A 19,213-nucleotide genomic window follows, 5' to 3' on the forward strand; every position below is an offset into this window, starting at 1 on the left:
GTTGAGCACTCCAACTAGAGGCTGTAAGCTGCACAAGCTCACAAAAAGAACAAAGAGAAGAGGGCTAATCGACCAACACGCTTTTTTCTTTCAAGACTTCTATAATTATTTTTTAGGCTTTGTTTTTTGGATTGGAGCTTCTTCTTGTACTTTAGTCTTGGCTCTCTTGTATTCTCTCGTTAAGGGAATGAAAGTTCAATTTCTTGAGATAAAAAAAGAAAACAAAGAGGCAGATGAAAAGGAGGGCCTTCTGTTATTATTAACCAAAAGATATCGTAGTTCTTGAAATCTTTTCTTGCTCGATATTTCTTCCAAATTTGCAGCTGTAATTACCAATAAATTCAATTCTCTTTCAAAAAAATTTACCCTGACTTCTGTAAAATGTATTTGCTATTATTCCTAGATGCCAAGAACAATATATGGTTCAAAACAGCATTTAATAGCTAAAGAAAAATGTAAAGTTTATTCGATTTAAGACAAGCCTCCCGATGCTAAATCACCTTTATTTTCTTAGGACCTTTTAGGCCTCCGAAGCATTGGTTGTAGTTGTCAACATGTTTCACCTTTGGACTGAGAATCATGCAAGTTTTTCATTTCAGATACTGAATTATGGGAAATTTTGTTGGGCTGATTAACCTATGAGGGACGACATGGCATGAGTAGGCATGTTTTCTTATGCTGCACTTTGGTGTCAGGTTTTCCTTTTGGAGTGTACATTACTTTTGGTAACTGGCTATGAGAAATTATGTTATGAGCTGGATGGAGAAAAAGGAAATTCAAGTATCTGTGATGAGGATTTCCTTTCATGGTAATGTAGGTGATTAGGGGAGGGGGGTTGATAGCTAGAAGCGTGCCTCAAATAAAGTGCTTCAGATATGGTTACGGCTAGTGATGAGTTATATATGAAGTCATTTCTTTTGGAGCTTCAGATATGGTTATGGCTAGTGTCTGTGATGAGGATTTCTTTTTCATTGCTCGAGAGTTGTGGTTTATGTGTGTGTGTGTGTGTGTTTATTTGTTTGTTTATTTTTTTTTGATGTAATAGATTCATAACAGTGGTTCACATTTGAAGGTGGGTATTTTGCAGAGTGTATTACTCATATTTTCTCTCCATTCAGGTGGCATCCTACTGCTATCAGAGACTTTTTTGCTAAGCGTTTGAAGATACAAATAGCAGCTTGTTATCTTTGGCACAGACCACTAGGGGAAGTAGATGCATACTCTTCTCTTTTATCAGCTGCTTGTAATCTTTTCCAGCAGGTAGGTTTACATTTTTGTTCTGGAGATCCTATGTATCATGTATGGAAGTCAAAGTTTAAATTGACTCCTGCTTTATGTGTGCTTGCAGATTATTTACTCTCATGAAAAGTCTTTTGATGCGGACCTGTTTGTTGAGATAAAGTCCCTTGGATTATTTTACAATGACAAAACTACGGTATGCTCCTTGAAAGTAATTGACTTATGCACCTTACAAAATTTTCCATTCATACCATGCTCATGGATATTCTTATTGTTTGGTGTCTCACGGGATGTTCTCTCACTGTAAGTTGTAACCTAGAAGTCGAGAAGGCGATGCGTACTATATAGAGTGTTTAAATGATGTGAAACAAGTAGATTAAATATGGAACAAGAATATTCAAAAGAAAGGACAAGTAGGATCAATTTAAACCTCAGGGTAGGGAGATACCTTGCATTTAGTTGAGTCAGATACATTATTGTTCAATTTAAACAGTGTTCATGTAAAATGGTTGCTTGCTTTCTAGGTTTTACAAATATGATCCATCATTTTTCCTAAAAACCTTAACTTACTTTTTTAACAGGAAGAAAACATCGGGTTGTTTTGCTCCCTTGTTGCGAAGTCAGGCCAACAAAGATTGAAAAACTCTGTGCATTTGTTCATTGAACCGCTGCTTAAAGATCTATTTGCTCATGATGTGACAACAGGTAAGCAAATAACGGTATCACTTTGTGTCAACTACTTTAACTTAAGAAATGCATCTATCGTTAAGAAGCATATTTGAAGGCTGACTAGATACCCAACCCAAGTCTAGAGCAAAGGAGGTCAAAAGGTTATCCACTTAATTCGTCATAAACAAAGGGGTTTAGTGAAATTCGAATTTGAGAAGATTCAATTATTCTCTAAAAGCACAATATCCCTTCTGAAAAGATTTTCTATCATATAAAGTAAAGTTTCTAATTCACAGAAGAGGGGAAAGGTAAGGTTGATCGCCAAGATCCTAGATTCTTGGGGCATGGGCCCAACAATTATACGGAATCAGAAGACGTAAATGCAAATAGGGGTCAGCCACAAGTTACTGAAAGCCCCGGTGTTTTGGAATCTAGTGAAACAACAATGAACAGAAGAGGAATCCTACTTCAGCCCAACTGCTTCATATAAAATAATTGATGAAGCTCATGGAGGAATATCATCTCTGCATTCTCTCATTACCTTGCATTTGGATGAACTAGTTATTGTAGATTTGTATGTAAAATAGTTGCATTTTAATTATTTTTAGATGTTCTTTCCTTTTATAATTAGTTTCCTTGTTATAATTAGTTTCCTTGTTATAATTTCTCATATTATATTAATCCATTATTGGGTCAATTTTGAAGAATAAGAGAAATTATTATTTCTTCAAAAATAGCAATTATGTAAAATTATTATTTCTTCAAAAATAGCAATTATGTAAAATTATTATTTCTTCAAAAATAGCAATTATGTATATGGGATTTATATGGCCACTGCATAAGTTTCTAGCATAATATTTCACCTTTATCTTATTTTTAATATGGTTAACCTTACTGCAGATTAGTGACTATTAGTTTGTTGACTGGAGATCCCTTTGATGACACAATTGCTTAATTTTAGCTTTCTCCATTGTGTTTTCTTACAATTTTTCTGTTCCTTTTTCAAGATCTGCATCATAAACTTGGTCGTGTGTGGTTAAGACTTGGAGGATTGCGATTGTATCTGTTGCTCAGTTGCTCTCTTTTGGATCCCACCATCAAATATTATTACAAATATTCACAATTAATGGAAAAGAAATCTTCGCTTCAAGTTGAAACTGAGGTATTATTTCATGCTGTTATATATATATATATATATTTTAAATTTTAATTCTGTTTTTAAAGATAATGCATCTTTTGTATTTTACATGTTTTCTTTCTCCTTTTATTAGAAACATCAATAGACTGACCAATCTAGATTGATAGATGGGTAGTGAAATTTCAAAGAAGTTTGTGTTGGCTACTCCAATTGGAAGCCGTAAATTGTACAAGATCACAAAAGTAATAAAAAGAATTACACTTATCTGAAAAGATTCTGGCATTCCTTTCCTTCGACGCTAACCACAAAATTGTCTTCAGCACATTGATCCAAATCACGATGGCTTTGTCTTTCAACCCACTTCTACTTTGGGTCTCAACCATCCACACCTTAACAGACCAAGGTATACACCAGTTCAAATTAAACATGCTGCCAAAATGCACCCATACCCTTCTACTGAAATTACAGTGAAGAAACAAGTGGTTCAAAGTTTCTTCAGTTTTCTTGCACAAAATGCACTTGTTTTGGAGAAAGAGCAAAATTAGGATATCTTCCTTTTTAATGCTTTCATTCGCCGTGATCGATAAGAACTTTACTTTTTCGAGGACTGTTTCCTTCCAAATAGAAGTACAACTAGTATCGTCAAGGATCCTTCTTTTCTTGTACAAATCCATAGAGGCAGTTTTACCAGTGTACTTGCCACCTAACTGCAATCTTCACACCACCAACAGCACCCAATCCTCAGCAAGAGACAGGTTACAATGTCCGGAACAGCACTAAAGTTGCCCTATGCATCCAATTTCCCTTTCAAAACAATCTCTTCTCAATTTTTTTTTTTGTCGAAACAAATCTTCTCTTGGGTTGAATGGAAGAAGATATTTGTATTCCAATAATTTTAGTGAAAAAATACATAATCTTCTTATATAGGAGAAAGGCTTGATACATAGAAGGAAATAATCATAAAATAAAATCATTTATGATTTTACAACCAACACTTTCAAATCTTATTAAACAAGCCATGGTGAACATAAAGACACCATCTCAGTCTTTAAATCCACAGCTCACACACCTTGCTGTCTTTTCGTAAAGACATTCTAAACCATGTCATCATTGGCTGGCAATTAATTTTGAAAATGCAATCTTCCTTTATGCTTTTGTAATATGAACAAAATCAATAATTGTTTGCGACTGTTTGAGGTTTTGTATTGAGTGCAACTGCTTCCCTCAGGCTCACTTGTGTTAACTCTTGTTAGTCTCTACTTGAAGCAAACCTTCTATTTTTCTTAAATGATAAGTCGAGGCAACTACACAATGTTGTTGTAGGTGAGGCAAGAGTGCGAACTTTTGGCAGGATTGTTTTCCATCATGGGAGAAGCTGATAAGGAAAGAAAACAGACCTTTGAAAATCTTGAACTGGAGTGCTCTAAATTGCAGAAAAAGGTTTTTCTTTTTCTTTTTTCTTTTTTTGTCAATTTGATGTACCTGATGTTCAATGAAGTAGATAATATTTTGCTTTACCGTCTATATGCTGGAGATGCCATCTCACTATCTGACGGTTTTGATTGTAGAAACTACTTCCCATTATATAGTGCCGTTAAATTAGTTGTAATGCATTATTGTGTAAATTAAATACAATCTCATTTAAATGTATAATTTCAACTTTGGGTGTTTATGGGGTTTGTATTCCTTTATTTCGTCCATCAATAGTATTGTTTCTCTTCTAAAAAAATCTCATCTAAAAATTAAAAGTTAGATAAGTATATCTAATACTAAACTGTAGGAAAACATTATTTTACCATGTGTTGGAAGCTAAGTTGTCGATACTCTTTTATAGCAGTTTAGAGATGGATAAAATCTTAACTTTTGATTTGTCATTGTGATGAATTTTTGTTGGTTCAGGTTGTTTTCCGTGTGGAACCTGGGAAGTTTAAGAAGTTGAAACATGAGTGTGAAGAGTTTTTTGAGTTTGTTGATATTTTGTTGACAAATATAGAAGCAACAGACTCACACCAAATTGCTAGACTATGCAACTGGGAGGTATTGTTGCATCTCTCTAGTTGATTTTTTTTTCTCTGACAATATTATTGATTATTTTGGCATATTTTACATTACATTGTTTTATTTCATAGGAGGTGGCTACTTGCTTTATTGATCGATTATCGGATGAATACACTGGATATCTTGATATTATTCAACCCATTCAGCTTGCAGTTTATGAAATGAAATTAGGCTTGTCCCTTGTCTTATCAAGCTTGTATTTTACTGGTGTAGTTGAGCCGTATAATGGGAAGCAAGTTATGGTATTCTATTTCAGCTTTTACTTTTATTTTTCCCTTCCTATTAGATTTCATAAGTTCAAATACTTATCCTGAAAATTGTGCCAGAAATCAATTTATTCCTTTATGAGATTCCCACGAGGGCCTCCTTCCAATCAGATGTCTGTTGGTTTAAACAATGGACTGGCTGGGTTTTCTTTCCACGATCTTAGTGCTGATACAGATTGTTTCTACGCAATGGACGTTGGTTTGCTGGAAAAGTTGGTTATTAGTTCGAAAGAAACTGTAGATAATGATGCGGTCTGTATTTTCTATCTCATTTAAAAAGATATTAATAATTAATTTCTGTTCTTTGTTTATTCTCGACATCATCCGTTCTGATTACAGGCCTGCATTATGCAACTTAAAAGTTCTCTACAATACAATATTTTGGTTCGTGCTTCACATGTTGTTGCTGATTCTGGTCTGATGGATACTTCATCTTTTCTGGTGAAGCTTCTTGCAATGTTTTACTTCAGAATTGTAAAGGTTTATAACTATAAGTACATCATATAAGTCTCGATTTTTAACAATCTTTTTTATGGTATGTACTGCTCAGCTATTGGATAAAATTTTCAATGGATTTGCCAATCTCTGGATGAGTATGAAAGTTCAGTTAACAACTAAAGAAGATGTTAACTCTCAATTATACAAGTTTAAGCCCCGTATGTTCAAGATTGAAAAGGTTATTGAAGCTGATGTTGACAAATCATTAGACAACGAAAATTCTTCGGAAATGGAGTTACTCTCTGAAGATGAGGCCACTGAGATGGTACCACCCCCCTGCAGATTCATAAGCAATTATTTAACGCATCTTTGATCTTGTGTTATTTTCATTTATTAATTGTGTTAAGTGACATGATATCTTCAGAGTGATACTAGCAAGCAATATGATACTTCAGAAGATGAATGGGCGTCAATAGATGAGTCTATGATCGACCAGATGATTCACATTCATAATCAGCTGTTCGGCTCTCCTGGTCTTGTTTTGGCTGTAAGTTCATTACAGATTACTGTGAGCTTTGTTGTTCCTTTCTTTCCTTGGTAACTTGTACTTCTAGTTATTCTGAGAAATTGGTGATTTTTATAATTTTACTTCAGATACGTTAGTGCATCACTTATTTCACACTGCTGCCCTTAAATAAACTTTTAAAGTTGTATCCTTCTAAACACAAACACAAATGCATACTGTCAGAATTTTGAATATTATAAAGGGTTTTTATGGTATTAACTTTATAGCTTTCTGCCCTCTACTTTTGTTATGCCATTTTTTGTATTGTGGATGTTGTAGCACTTCAGTATCTGACATGTTTCCTTTGGTTTCAGCCTGGAACTTTCAAAGTATCTGATGCATCCCGGTTACATTCTTTTTCTGGTTCATATAATTTGGGTTTAGCATTAATTAAAGGTATTCATGACTACGAGACATTTAGTCACATTTTGTAGTGTGTATTTTTTTTAAGCCCTTAAAGTTGAAATTTGTTTGCTGTGTTTTCTTCAGATTTTGGTGGTTTGTTGCTGTCAAGTCTGGACGCCAAACTTGCACCAGAGCACTTATTACGGCTTTGTTTGGAGCATGAAGGATACTGTGTTTTTCCTGAAAGAGTAGCTGGGAAATATAATTTCTACAAGGTTTTACAAAGTGATTTATGTATTGTTTTAATTTTTAACATACTGTTAATAATTATGGTTATAATACTTTTACTCAGGATCCAAATCCTTCAATGATAGCAAACATGGTGAAGTTACTTGATCCTCTTCATCAACGTGTTTCTTCACTTTTGCTTGATCACGAAGAACATCATGTTCTTCAGAAGATCTTGGATATAATTGAAATGCTTCAAAAATTTTCTACGGACACCCCGGTAGCAAAGGTATTTGTACTGCTATATATTGCTAGTTTGTAAGATTAAGTCATTTTTAAAAAAGAAAAACCAAGGGGATGTAGATTATTGACTGAAATTACTGTTAGTAAGATTAAGTCATCCTTAATTATTGAGATTGGGGCATATCTATATATCAATTGTGTAAGAGCCCGTAGCGTGAACTCGTATGCAAGAAAGGACAAGAATGTAACTTTCTCCACAGATTTTTTCTTTTTTTTTGGAGTACAACAATTGCATGGTGGGAGATTGAACTTCCGACCTCTAGAGACAATAAATGCCAACACCACTAAGCCAAGCTCACTTTGGCCTTTCTCCAACACTGTTAGTAAGAGCAACCCATTAGAAGATCATCTTTAATTATCAAGATGGGGGCATATTTATATATCAATTCTGTTATACCCCATAGTGTGAACTCTTATGCAAGCAAGCACAAAAATGTAACTTCCTCCCAAGATAATTAGTCCTTGGTTAAAAGCTACATTGTACCATTAGTACTAAATTTGGAGATCCTAATTTTCTTGTAGTTTGTTTTGGATTTTATATTAATAAGGGATTCTCATCATGATCTTTACAGGCTTTATCAGGTTTGCAACTCCTGGTTAACAAGGTGCAAACATTACCTGAACATGGGTCGAAGTTTTCTTCCTCTGGTAAGGATTTTTAATTAAAATTTTTTGGTTTTGCTCTTGGAAGTCCATCTTCTACAACTTTTTTATAATAACTTGCAGAGCAACTGGAGACTATACTTGAATTAGTTTCATCATGGAAAAAGATGGAGTTTGACTCATGGCCAGCATTGCTTGATGAGGTGCAGGACCAGTACGAACTCAATTGTGGAAAGGTGATACTGGAACAGTGTTGATTTTATAAGACCACTTTTGTTCCATGGGATGAGGGAGGGTTCTAAATTTCACTTTGGCCATAGAAAATATTTTGTTTCAGACCTTGATTCATACTTCTAATTTGATTGTTTTAGTCTTGACCTCCAGTGGTTGAGGAATGGTTTTCCCCCCTGATATTGTTACTGGCTATTGCTATAAAAGTTGATCATTACTCGTGCAGAAATTGCTTGGGATTTGGGTTTTTATGTTGCTGTTGTTCTGACTAAGTGTCTTTTGTCCTGAACTACCTATGTTTCATTTTTCAGTACTAATAAAATTCTTCTGCCTCATATTTGCTGCAGTTATGGTTTCCTCTTTTCTCAATTCTACGGCATCGGCATTCTTACTCTACCATCAGTAGGCATGTCCTTTACCTACTAAACCCACCCTGCTTCCCAAATGTTTTTATACTTCTGCTATTTATATCATACAGTAGCATTTTTATTGCAGTTTGGAGGATTTCATTCATACATCAAGTGTTGGGGAATTCAGGAAACGCCTTGAACTTCTTTTCTCATTTCTTGGACAAATTAGAACTGGCTTCTGCGTTAAAGTTTCCAGGTAACCCAAGGTTCTTTTATTAAATCTGGTTTGTGAGAAGTATAAATAAGAAGATGGACAAAATGGATCGTGTCTGATTATTATTCATTCTTACATTCTATAAAGATCTGGTACAAACAAATTCAAGTATAGTGTTAAAAGTAACCCTTCTCACTTGATGGTGATTAGTTTCTGCAGTTAGCTATTTGTATTCTAAACTCGATCCTTTATGAAATTGTCTCAAATGATGCAGTCCTCTTGAGATGGAACTTGTGAAGGCCTTGTACAACTTATTTGGATATTATGTTCAATTTTTACCAATGTGAGTTTTAGTTATGATTTTTTTTCTCTTCCCTCTTTAGATTACTGGGTGCTTCTTGTATTGATAGATCATGGGATGTGATTTTTTTCACTTCAGAATATTGGAGCATATAGAAGGTTGTCGGAAGAAAATTGAAACAGAGTTGAAGGAAATTCAGAAATTATGTCGTTGGGAACGTCTCGAGAGTTATTGTTCTCTGGAGAACTCAAGGAGAAGTAGGCTGAAGCTCAGGAAGCTTATTAAGAAATACAGTGTAAGTGATGAACAATCATTTAAACTTGCTTTTATATGTTACCAGGGTCTTGGGTGCCTTCTTTGAAATCCAAACAGTATAATATTAGTTTTTGGGGATCAAATACTGATTTTGTAAGTAATTTCTTCTTAGAAAGCACGGACACGTCGTTTTTTATGGAATGTCCGTGTCGGACACTGACACACTCGAACACGTGTCAGACACATCAATTTGCGTGTCTTATTTTATTATTTTTATTATTTTAATAATCAGACACCGGGTGACATTCTTAGACAGCTTGGACAACTCCATGTTCTATTTCCTTTCCCTCCTATTCTCTCCTTTCTTTCGCTGGAGGACCACTATTGCATCATTGGATGTTGGAGAGCACCGACAGGCATTGGCAGTTGTCAGGATGGTGATGGCTTGTGGTGGCGGTAGCGGTGGCAGATCAGTGGTGAAGGGAGGAGGACTGAACGAAATTGGGGATGAAAGTAGTATAAGGGGAGAGGGGAGAACAATATCGGGGGGAGGGGAAGAGAGGAAGACGGCTGAAAAGAGAATGAGATGTTAGGGTTTTCTTGTTTTAATATGGCTACAGAAGGATGAATAAGATATTAGGGCTTCTTTGTTTTAGTGTTTGTTTGGCCTTTTAATGTGGGTTTTTTTTATTTTATTTATTTTTTTATGGGTTTTGGGCTTTTGTCTTTTTTAGTTTTAGTGGGCAATAATTTATTGAGTTTCATGCACCTTTAACATTTAAAATTAAATTAAACTTTTTCTAAGCAACTTAATAATCAGCATATTTGTATTTACTTTTCATTCACAATTTTTTTACTAGTTTGTAAAAAAAAAAAAAAATTAAAGTGTTTTAGGTTTTATCTTTTAATATTATTTTAATAATAATAATGAAAATAATAATTAAAAAAATTACGTGTCCCCAACATGTCGTTTCCTACTTTTTTTAGAAATTGGCGTGTTGTCGTGTTGTGTCGTGTCGTGTTGCGTGTCGATGCTTCCTAGATTTCTTCTATTCACGAAATCAAATTTGGAATTGTGGGTAAATGTGACCTTTGGGTTGCATTCACTATTAGAAAGGATGATAGAGGGCATCATGAGTCAAGCTTTGACATTTTTTTTATAATTTTTTTCTTTTGGTTCTACTTTTTTTCCATTTCATTATAGGATCTGTTGCAGCAACCTGTGTTGCTTTTCTTCAACCAAGAGGCTGCAAAAAAGGGGAGCAAAATACAATCACTTCAATCCGGTGCAGAAGATAGGTTAGCCTCTCTTTTCTTCATTCTTTGTTTCTAGAACTCCTTGTATTGAACTCTTAATATGCCTCGTATGGTTTTTAGGTTTGATTGGTTTACTGACTGGAGAAAAAGTGTACTAAGTGTGCTGCAAAATTTGTACCCGAATGGAACTCCTGAATCCAAGCTATCATTCCCGAGTTTAAAAAGTGCTGAAGGTTTTTTATTCGCATTTATATTAGTGATTGTTTAGTTCTGTTTCCTATTTAATGCTTATGAATATAAGGATATTGCACCTTTTCAGATTTGATTACTGTAATTCAGCAATCAGAATCTCAATCGCAGTCTCTTTCTTATCAAGAAGAATGGAAATCTTTAAGTTGCACAGTTGAAAGAATATACCAAAGAGCAAGCTATTGTGACGTTATTTGGAAGGAATCAAAAAAGAGCCAAGGGAAGCGGAGGGCCTTGTCTGAACTTCTGAAGCTTTTGGAAACTAGTGGTTTGTCAAGGCATAAGTCTATTTATTTGGAGGTAGTAAACATCAGATGTCAAATTTTCCTTAAATTACGAAGCTGTCTAGATTTTTATGTTGTGCTTTCTTAAATACTGGCGTGGCCCTTTCAGGAGAATTCTAAATCCTGGTGGTTCCTTCAGCAATCAGATGACATTCAGTATTTACTTCTGTCTCAAAGTAGACTGTCCCGTGGAGTTTCAGACGATACTCCTTCCAGTGATGTACAAGAATTTCAGAATTTAGGATTAGGTGCAAAAAGAAGTGATGCCATTGAATACTACTTCAAGAGTGTAAAAGCAGTGTTGCTCTTGCAGCAGACTTGCTTGAACTCTCATAAAGATGTTACACGCGAGCAGGTAACTCCTATTATGAAAGTGCGGGTAATCAATATAGTAGAAATTCTGCTGTCAGGTAACCAGCATGATTGCACGTCTGTCTGACATTGGTTTTCCACACTAACAAAATAATGTTTTCCCATTGTTTTTTTTTTATACTCCCGTTATAACATGCTGCTGCTGTTTTTTCATGTTTTGTGGATCCACAAATTAAAACTGGCCCTTATATCCCGGTTTTTTCTTTTCCAGGTGGAGCAGTCATGCTCTTTTCTGAACCAACTTATTGTAATACAGCAAAAGCAACACACTATTACTGATCACTTTGCTAAGCATTTGAATCACTTGAAAAGTTGTCTATCACTTTTGGAAAAGTTGTACTCCAGTTCTAAGGATTCCAGTGCTCGGAATGGTTATGAAAGCAGAATTAGTTGTAATCAGGAACTCGTATATAGATGCTTGTGGCAGCAGAAGGTCAGTTTGATTTTCATTGTCGTCTGATATCAATGCTATTTCATCCTTTTGAGAGGTTTTTGACTGCCTTTCTGGATTTTTACAGAAAATCTTTGACAGTTTGAGTATAATGGCTCAAGAAGAATTAATCTTGCTAAAATCCTTCAAAAATGTGCATTTGAAGTCCTGCCGAAGCATCGAATCTGAAGAAAATTGGATTGTTGAAGCAATAGAGACATTTTTGCCTGGGTTCAGGAAGTCAAAGGTTCAGAATTTATTACATAATCTTGTATTATTTGGATGAAGTGATCGTTGTTCTATATTCGTGAAATCCATGTTAAATCTCTCTTGCACTTTGATTGCACCTTTTTTCCTCCCTATGAAATGGCCCTTATTTTATTTCTCTTTAGATTATTTCATTCATCAATAAAATTGTTTCTTATCAAAAAAATCTATGGAATCCATGTTCCAGGAATGCCTTGATAATTGCCTTCTTGGCCAGAAGGAAGTTATATCAACGCCTGCTAGTTTCTTGCAACCATATGTTGTTACAGAACAAATGAAAGAACTTATCATTCAGAATTTTGAAGTTATCAATATCTTCAGGGAGCATCACTCTGATTTGTCCAAGCGTCTTGCTAATCGAAGATCAATTGAGAATATTCTGCTTGGTCATTTTGATGAAGTATTTGAGAAGGTATGCCTTAAATAAATTTTATCGCTATTTTTTCTGTGCTGACCGATGTCAGATGCTTGCAAGTGAATTCAACTTCTCACAGATGGTCATATGAAAATTGGATATTTTGCAGTCGAGTCTTGTTGAGGAAGAGTTCAGATCCGGTCTGGCAGCAGAGAGTAGTATTAGAAATGGTGAAAACTTTTCCGAGATTTGTAGCAGATTTAATGAAGCTCTTCAGGACATTTTTGGACATATTTTCAGCTCATTGGAAAATTTTATTTCGTCCTGCTCGGATCATAGTCTTCCAGAAGAAAAGATAGGGAATGTTACTTCCTGGGAACCTTTATTGGGCTTGTGTATGAAAAATTTGAGCTTGGACACTTTATGTGATAAGCTTCTCAATACAGTCTCTTACGCTGTAAGTTGATATTTCTCTCGCTTGTTTTTATACATATTTTTTTTCTGAAAATTTGGCCTGGTTTTTCATTTGGAGTTCTGTATTCAGGATAAATTGCTTTATGCTTCTGGTATGAAAGCCAAGGGCAATTCCCTCTCTGAAGATCGCATGTTGTCATTGCAAGTGGGCACATATTTTAAGCAATTACATGTACTTTTAGACTTGATAAAGAATATTGGTGAGCATCTACTACAAGATGTTCTCGACTTCAATTGCTCGGTAGGTTGGTCATAACTCAATTGTATTCCTTTTTAAATTTTGCTGATGTTTAGATGCATGGCACATTGATGATTTTTATTTCTCTCTTTTATCTGTTAGCCGTTTTGTGAACATTGATATACAATTTGCAGTAAATAAGTGACATTTGCATTTCATTTATTACCACAGTTTATCTCAGATTGTTGTAGGTCACCTTTTTATGGTCTTAACAAAATTTCAATGCCAGGTATCAGTAACAACCAATGTGCTAGCAACAGTTTTGACTAATTTGTATTCAGAAGGATTTGGCCTTCCTACTGAAAATCCGGACAATGATGTTACTGATAGAAAAGATCAAGATGTGAGTGGAACTGGCATGGGGGAGGGTGCAGGATTAAATGATGTGAGTGACCAGATGATTGATGAGGATCAGCTGCTTGGTGCTAATGAGAAGGTATGCTGTGCATAATCATACAAGTCGCCTTGCTGGATAATCGGACTTCCTTGTTTGTTGTTGTTTTCAATTCTCTATTTATTTTGTTAATGATAAATTACTTGTTTAGGCAAGTGACCTGGATGCTCCAACCGAAACCCCAAGTAAAAGTGATAAAGGTATTGAAATGGAGCAAGATTTTGATGCTGAAACATTTAGTGTTAGCGAGGATTCTGAGGACGACAATGAAGCTGAGGGAGATGAACAATTGGAGTCCATCCTGGGAGAAGCTGGAGCCGAAAGTGAAGTAGTTGATGAGAAAATGTGGAATAAGGAGGAAGATGAATGTCTTATTAATGAGAATGAAAAAGTTGGATCAGGGCCTCCAGTTGAGAATGAGGATGTCGGCTCTTGTGAACTTAGAGCCAATGATGAACTTTCTGCTTCTGCAGATGAAAGTTGTGAGACAGACATTAATGAGCAAAAAGAAAGCAATGGTGAAGGTGAAAATGATAGTGACCCTTCTGATGGAGAGGAACATGAGAACATGAATTTTGATCATGAGCAAGAAGTGGCTGAACCATCAGAATTGAAACATGAAGAGTCAAATGAATGCTCAGATCTGGAGATGGATGAAAAAGAGGATGCATCTTCTGTGCAAGATAATCTTGACGAGGATGAAAATTCTACCGAGAATGGGAATATCGAGGAGAATGTGACAGATCCAATACATGAAAATATGACTGAAGCTGAGACAGAGCGTGAAACCTCTGAAATGGACATTGAGGGTGGTGATCGTGAGGAAAATAATCAGCTGAATGCAATGGCCCCGAGAAATGATGCATCAGATGCAGGTGAAAATGTGCAAAATGCAGAATCTGCTACACAACCAAATGGTGGTTTGCAGTCATCAGACTCGAGAAAAATTGACCTGGAGAAAAGCTCGTCTAGAAGTAATGAAATACAAAATGATGGTGCTTCATCAAGAAGCATGCCTAGTGGTGATGCTTCTGAGACTGATATCTTGGCAGCAGATTCATCGAGTGGTGGGAGATTCACCGATGATCCTTTAATTACTCAATTGCCTCAGCCTGAAGCATCATCTTTTCAGAAAATGCAACCAAATCCTTACCGTAATGTTGGTGATGCACTAAATACCTGGAAGGAAAGAGCAAGAGTTTCTGTCGATCTCCAGGCAAATAATGAAGATGTACCAGACGAGATGGAGGACCAAGATGCAGAAGAGTATGGGTTTGTTTCTGAATTGGAAAAGGGTTCTGCACAGGCAATGGGACCCGCAACATCTGAGCAGATTGATACCGATGCCAATGGTAATAACTTCGACAAAGATAGTACTGCTGCCTTGAAGTCTGACATCTCTGAGCCAATGGAGTCTGAGAGACAAAATCTTGAAACTCGTGATTCTAGTCGTGCCTCCATTCATAAAAGTGTAGCAGATCATCCCCTGCCTGTTTCAAATTTGAACAATCTAACTGAGGAGGAATCTCAAGAACATCGTCACACTGAAGATGGTGATTCAACACCCATTTCAGATAATTTGGTATCTGTCAATAGAACTTACTTGAATGAGCCAATGCGTAAATTTGAAAAGCTCTCCGTGAGTGATGATGAATTGGGGAAAGTGAACAATACTGAAGTAGTATCTAGTGAGGTTAAAGATAATGCAACCGTTCTCTGGAGGAAATATGAACTGCGCACAACTAGGTTATCTCAGGAGTTGGCTGAACAACTGCGTCTTGTTATGGAGCCAACTCTTGCCAGCAAGCTCCAGGGGGATTACAAAACTGGCAAAAGGATCAATATGAAAAAGGTCCCTTCTATGAAATCTTCTTAAACTTAATGTTTTCATCTCTTTCTTTCGCCCTTAAGAAAACTTTAAAAAATCTATCGTTTCTGATCATTCAGGTCATTCCCTATATAGCAAGTCATTATCGTAAAGATAAGATTTGGATGAGAAGGACAAGGCCAAACAAACGTGATTACCAAATTGTTATTGCCGTGGACGATTCCCAGAGCATGTCTGAAAGTTGTTGTGGAGATATTGCTATTGAAGCTTTAGTGACCGTATGCCGTGCCATGTCCCAACTAGAAATGGGAAGCTTAGCAGTTGCAAGCTTTGGGAAGAAGGGAAACATAAGGTTACTGCATGATTTTGATCAATCATTCACAGCGGAGGCTGGTGTTCAGGTATGGAATTTTCCATTGCTCATCTAGAGACTAGGACTTTACCGCAGACTTGTTTCATAGCTTCCAACTGAGCGGCAGACCTGAAAGATGAAAGATCCTTTATCCTTTCGTTATGCTCATCTAATATACCAGATGTTCAAACTCAAAACCTTTTTTTTTTTTTTTTTTCTGATGAATGTGGATACAGATGATCTCCAATTTAACATTCAAACAAGAGAATAGCATCACTGACGAACCTGTTGTTGACCTATTGAAATATCTCAATGACACAATGGATAATGCAGCCACCAAAGCCCGTCTTCCATCTGGATACAATCCCTTACAGCAGCTTGTTTTAATCATTGCAGATGGACGATTTCATGAGAAGGTGATACATTTTCTTGCTTATTCTTAGGGACTCTTTCCCTTTTAATCGCTTTATAGAATTGGTTTTATCAATTCCTTTTTCTTGGTGCAAAACAAAGCACCCTTTTTCTCATTTCAGCTTATTTTTTTAAGTCAAATTGGTGCTCCCTTATGTAATCACCTCTGGTGTTTGGAGTTCTCCCCTGATTTTATTTATCAATGAAATGTTTCTTTTATTTTAAAAAAGTTTTATTCTTAGTCTTGAGCCAAACTCTCAGGGCTTGTTTGGGAATGAACTTTTATCATCTATAACTCAGTGGAAAAAGCATCTTATCTTTGACCCTTTTTTCTTGTTTTATGTTGGATTATTTTATAAACAGCATTTTTCCTTTGCAGGATAAATTGAAACGTTATGTGAGGGATCTTCTAAGTCGGAAACGTATGGTTGCATTTTTGCTTCTTGATAGTCCGCAGGAATCCATCATGGAACTCATGGTATTCCTTTTTATATATATATATTTTTTCTTTTCCATATATGAAGTATAATATTCTGAGGATTAAGATATTAGATGCAAATCTTCTTCCCATTGATTACAATCCGTCTCTGGTTTTTCAGGAAGCTTCTTTTGATGGTGGAAATATTAAATTCTCAAAGTATTTGGATTCCTTTCCTTTCCCATATTACATAATTCTAAGGAATATTGAAGCACTTCCCAGGACCCTTGGAGATCTACTGAGACAGGTAAAAATAACTTTTCTTTTTCCTTTTCCTTTTTCCCCTCCTTCATATGATTGGAGGTAATGATGTTCTTTCTTTTTGCAGTGGTTTGAGCTTATGCAAAATGCCGGGGACTAAATTTGTGGAACTTTAGTGGAGGGAAAATTGGAAGTAAATTGCATCTTATACTATGAAAATGTAATCAAGATCACAATTATTATCAATATAAGATCACAAGTTATCTCCACTTGCCGTCTGCTTTTTTTTTTTCCCTCTTGGTCACTGGTTTTTATAGCACTATTGTAGATGTTAAAACGAGAAGGATGACCTAAATAATATAAGGCTGCACTAATGATAACTAATGGATGTAATTTGAGATCGTGAGTTTGTACCCATTATTAATTTCAAGGAACATTATGATTTTCATTACAATGTAAGTTCTCGTCTATTATTAAAATTTTTATGATCTTATGAATTTTTTTTTTATCATGAAATCGAATCGGACTTTGTAACATAATAAAATGTTAGTTTTTATGGTTTTTAGAATCTTGGCTTTTGGCATTAGCATAAATAAAATTAAAGTCATTTGTACTAAAATCACGAAAGAGGATTTTTCTTTTACACGATTCAAATTTACTTGTCCTAATTATTTATTTAGTATTATTGTGGGATTAAGAAGAGATTATTATAGTTGAACATATTTATAGTTGAACATATTCCTGTCTGATAATTAAAGGACAACTGATGGATGTAATATAAGGCGGCAAACAAAAACATAAAAGAATGATCAACAAACGAAGCCATTGACTTGGACTTGTCTACCACTTTCGTTTTTGTATATTATAAATCTACATGTGGCTTTTAAATATATCTCACAAATTATATTATTATTGGCGATTAGATCACCCTACGTCAACATATATAATGAAAAGAGATTCAAATCATAAAATAATAATTCATTTGAGCTAATTTGATTTTACTTTGGAGGGAAATATTAAACAAATCAATTGAATTTTTTTATTTTATATTGATGCGGTTTTTAATCCAATGAAATACTAATATTTTTTTTTTTTATAAAAAATACAATTTTAGTTGTTGAAGTTTGGGTTTGATTGCATCTGAGTATTCAAAGTTATTTAAACTCCTGAAATTCGAGATGATCTCATTATTCGTTTTCACGTTAAATAGTTTTTCTTTTTTTCTTTCTTTCTTTCTTTTTGAAATGCAAGTATAAGCAATTTAGTGAAAAAATATTCAACAATAGAGGTCATTTAATTCAAGTTGGTATAAACAACTTAACTTTAATAGTAAACACTATTGAGTTTTGTACATTTATCGATTAACTCTATTTTCTCTTTTTGTTATACATATTTTTAACATTTATCGAAGAACTTCATATTTTCCTCTATAATTTACTTTTCAAATTTATTGACTAATTCAATCTTTCCCTTTAATTCTACTTTTCACAATTATTGAGGAACTTTATCTTATAATACACACTAAACACAAACTTACTAACTCCAACATATTAGTCCCAAATTTATTAACCCTACTCATTGGGTCAAACACCCCCTAAAAAGTAGGGATTAAAGAGGGATATAAAGCTATGCTAATTGTTAAATACTCCTTCCTATTGAATGAATATTGTAGTGGAGTCTTATTGTCAATATCATTTTTGCCTCCACGAAATGTTCATAAAGCCTCTATGTAGCATGACATCTTTAAACCATTGAATTAGTTGTCGTTCAAATTAGAAAGTCATTCTCAATTCAATTGCCTCTTTTTGAATTTTGTATTGTACTTCGTGTCACAGGGTGGGAATGCAGTATTACGTATTTTTAAATTCTTCCCGTGCGGCATCAAGTTATACATGACCAACCTACTAATTGGACTCAATTTTTGTTCATCAGTTGACTGTGGAAAGTCGAACACACCCTAGAACAGGTTGTGTTAGGCATTCACAGCTATAAGGAAGGAGGGTCGGGACACACTTGTGGAAATAATACTTTGTTACTCAAGATTATGAAAACCACAATTACAAAAGGACTCTAATTCGTAATACTAACTCTATAAGAGTTTTACAATGGAGAGGATTCACTTTCGCTTACAAAATGCTCAAGTGAACGCCTTATGATCCTTATAAATTTCGATTCATGTCTTGGCCTTTCAAGACACATTTATAGGTGAGAAGAAGCCTACAAATGTGGAGTAACCGCTCACTACTCATGACTTTAGGACCACTTCACATATCTCAACTCTTCCTTCCTTTTAGGAAGAAGATATGTCCACTCTTTCCCCATTTTTAGCTCCCACCCTCCAACTTACTATTTTAGAACACACCACCGTTGGAAGTAGGAAGCCAAACACACCACCGTTGGAAGTAGGAAGGCAACATCCA

At 35.1% G+C, this 19,213-nt stretch overlaps 1 protein-coding gene across 1 annotated transcript in view; it reads left to right on the top strand.

Annotated features, from left to right (window-relative positions):
• LOC120086959 (midasin-like protein) overlaps positions 1-17,247 on the top strand; it is a 51,030-nt gene extending 33,783 nt beyond the window's left edge. Inside the window, exons 43-78 of the mRNA XM_039043780.2 lie at positions 1,119-1,260; positions 1,349-1,435; positions 1,821-1,944; positions 2,916-3,070; positions 4,370-4,486; positions 4,946-5,083; positions 5,176-5,346; positions 5,431-5,622; positions 5,710-5,811; positions 5,921-6,133; positions 6,233-6,355; positions 6,688-6,769; positions 6,863-6,993; positions 7,071-7,235; positions 7,822-7,897; positions 7,976-8,088; positions 8,431-8,489; positions 8,579-8,689; positions 8,922-8,990; positions 9,087-9,243; positions 10,408-10,502; positions 10,581-10,693; positions 10,780-11,009; positions 11,103-11,348; positions 11,577-11,798; positions 11,884-12,042; positions 12,250-12,474; positions 12,587-12,874; positions 12,962-13,132; positions 13,359-13,565; positions 13,675-15,375; positions 15,471-15,752; positions 15,940-16,119; positions 16,494-16,592; positions 16,714-16,839; positions 16,921-17,247. Coding sequence (XP_038899708.1) covers positions 1,119-1,260; positions 1,349-1,435; positions 1,821-1,944; positions 2,916-3,070; positions 4,370-4,486; positions 4,946-5,083; positions 5,176-5,346; positions 5,431-5,622; positions 5,710-5,811; positions 5,921-6,133; positions 6,233-6,355; positions 6,688-6,769; positions 6,863-6,993; positions 7,071-7,235; positions 7,822-7,897; positions 7,976-8,088; positions 8,431-8,489; positions 8,579-8,689; positions 8,922-8,990; positions 9,087-9,243; positions 10,408-10,502; positions 10,581-10,693; positions 10,780-11,009; positions 11,103-11,348; positions 11,577-11,798; positions 11,884-12,042; positions 12,250-12,474; positions 12,587-12,874; positions 12,962-13,132; positions 13,359-13,565; positions 13,675-15,375; positions 15,471-15,752; positions 15,940-16,119; positions 16,494-16,592; positions 16,714-16,839; positions 16,921-16,953 — 6,904 coding nt within the window. The 3' untranslated portion in view covers positions 16,954-17,247. The remainder of the gene's footprint in view (positions 1-1,118; positions 1,261-1,348; positions 1,436-1,820; positions 1,945-2,915; positions 3,071-4,369; positions 4,487-4,945; positions 5,084-5,175; positions 5,347-5,430; positions 5,623-5,709; positions 5,812-5,920; positions 6,134-6,232; positions 6,356-6,687; positions 6,770-6,862; positions 6,994-7,070; positions 7,236-7,821; positions 7,898-7,975; positions 8,089-8,430; positions 8,490-8,578; positions 8,690-8,921; positions 8,991-9,086; positions 9,244-10,407; positions 10,503-10,580; positions 10,694-10,779; positions 11,010-11,102; positions 11,349-11,576; positions 11,799-11,883; positions 12,043-12,249; positions 12,475-12,586; positions 12,875-12,961; positions 13,133-13,358; positions 13,566-13,674; positions 15,376-15,470; positions 15,753-15,939; positions 16,120-16,493; positions 16,593-16,713; positions 16,840-16,920) is intronic.
• The last annotated feature ends 1,966 nt before the right edge of the window (positions 17,248-19,213 follow it).

The sequence above is a fragment of the Benincasa hispida genome, chromosome 9 (genome assembly GCF_027475165.1).
Source record: "Benincasa hispida cultivar pf3 chromosome 9, pf3_genome.v1.1, whole genome shotgun sequence".
NCBI lineage: Eukaryota > Viridiplantae > Streptophyta > Magnoliopsida > Cucurbitales > Cucurbitaceae > Benincasa > Benincasa hispida.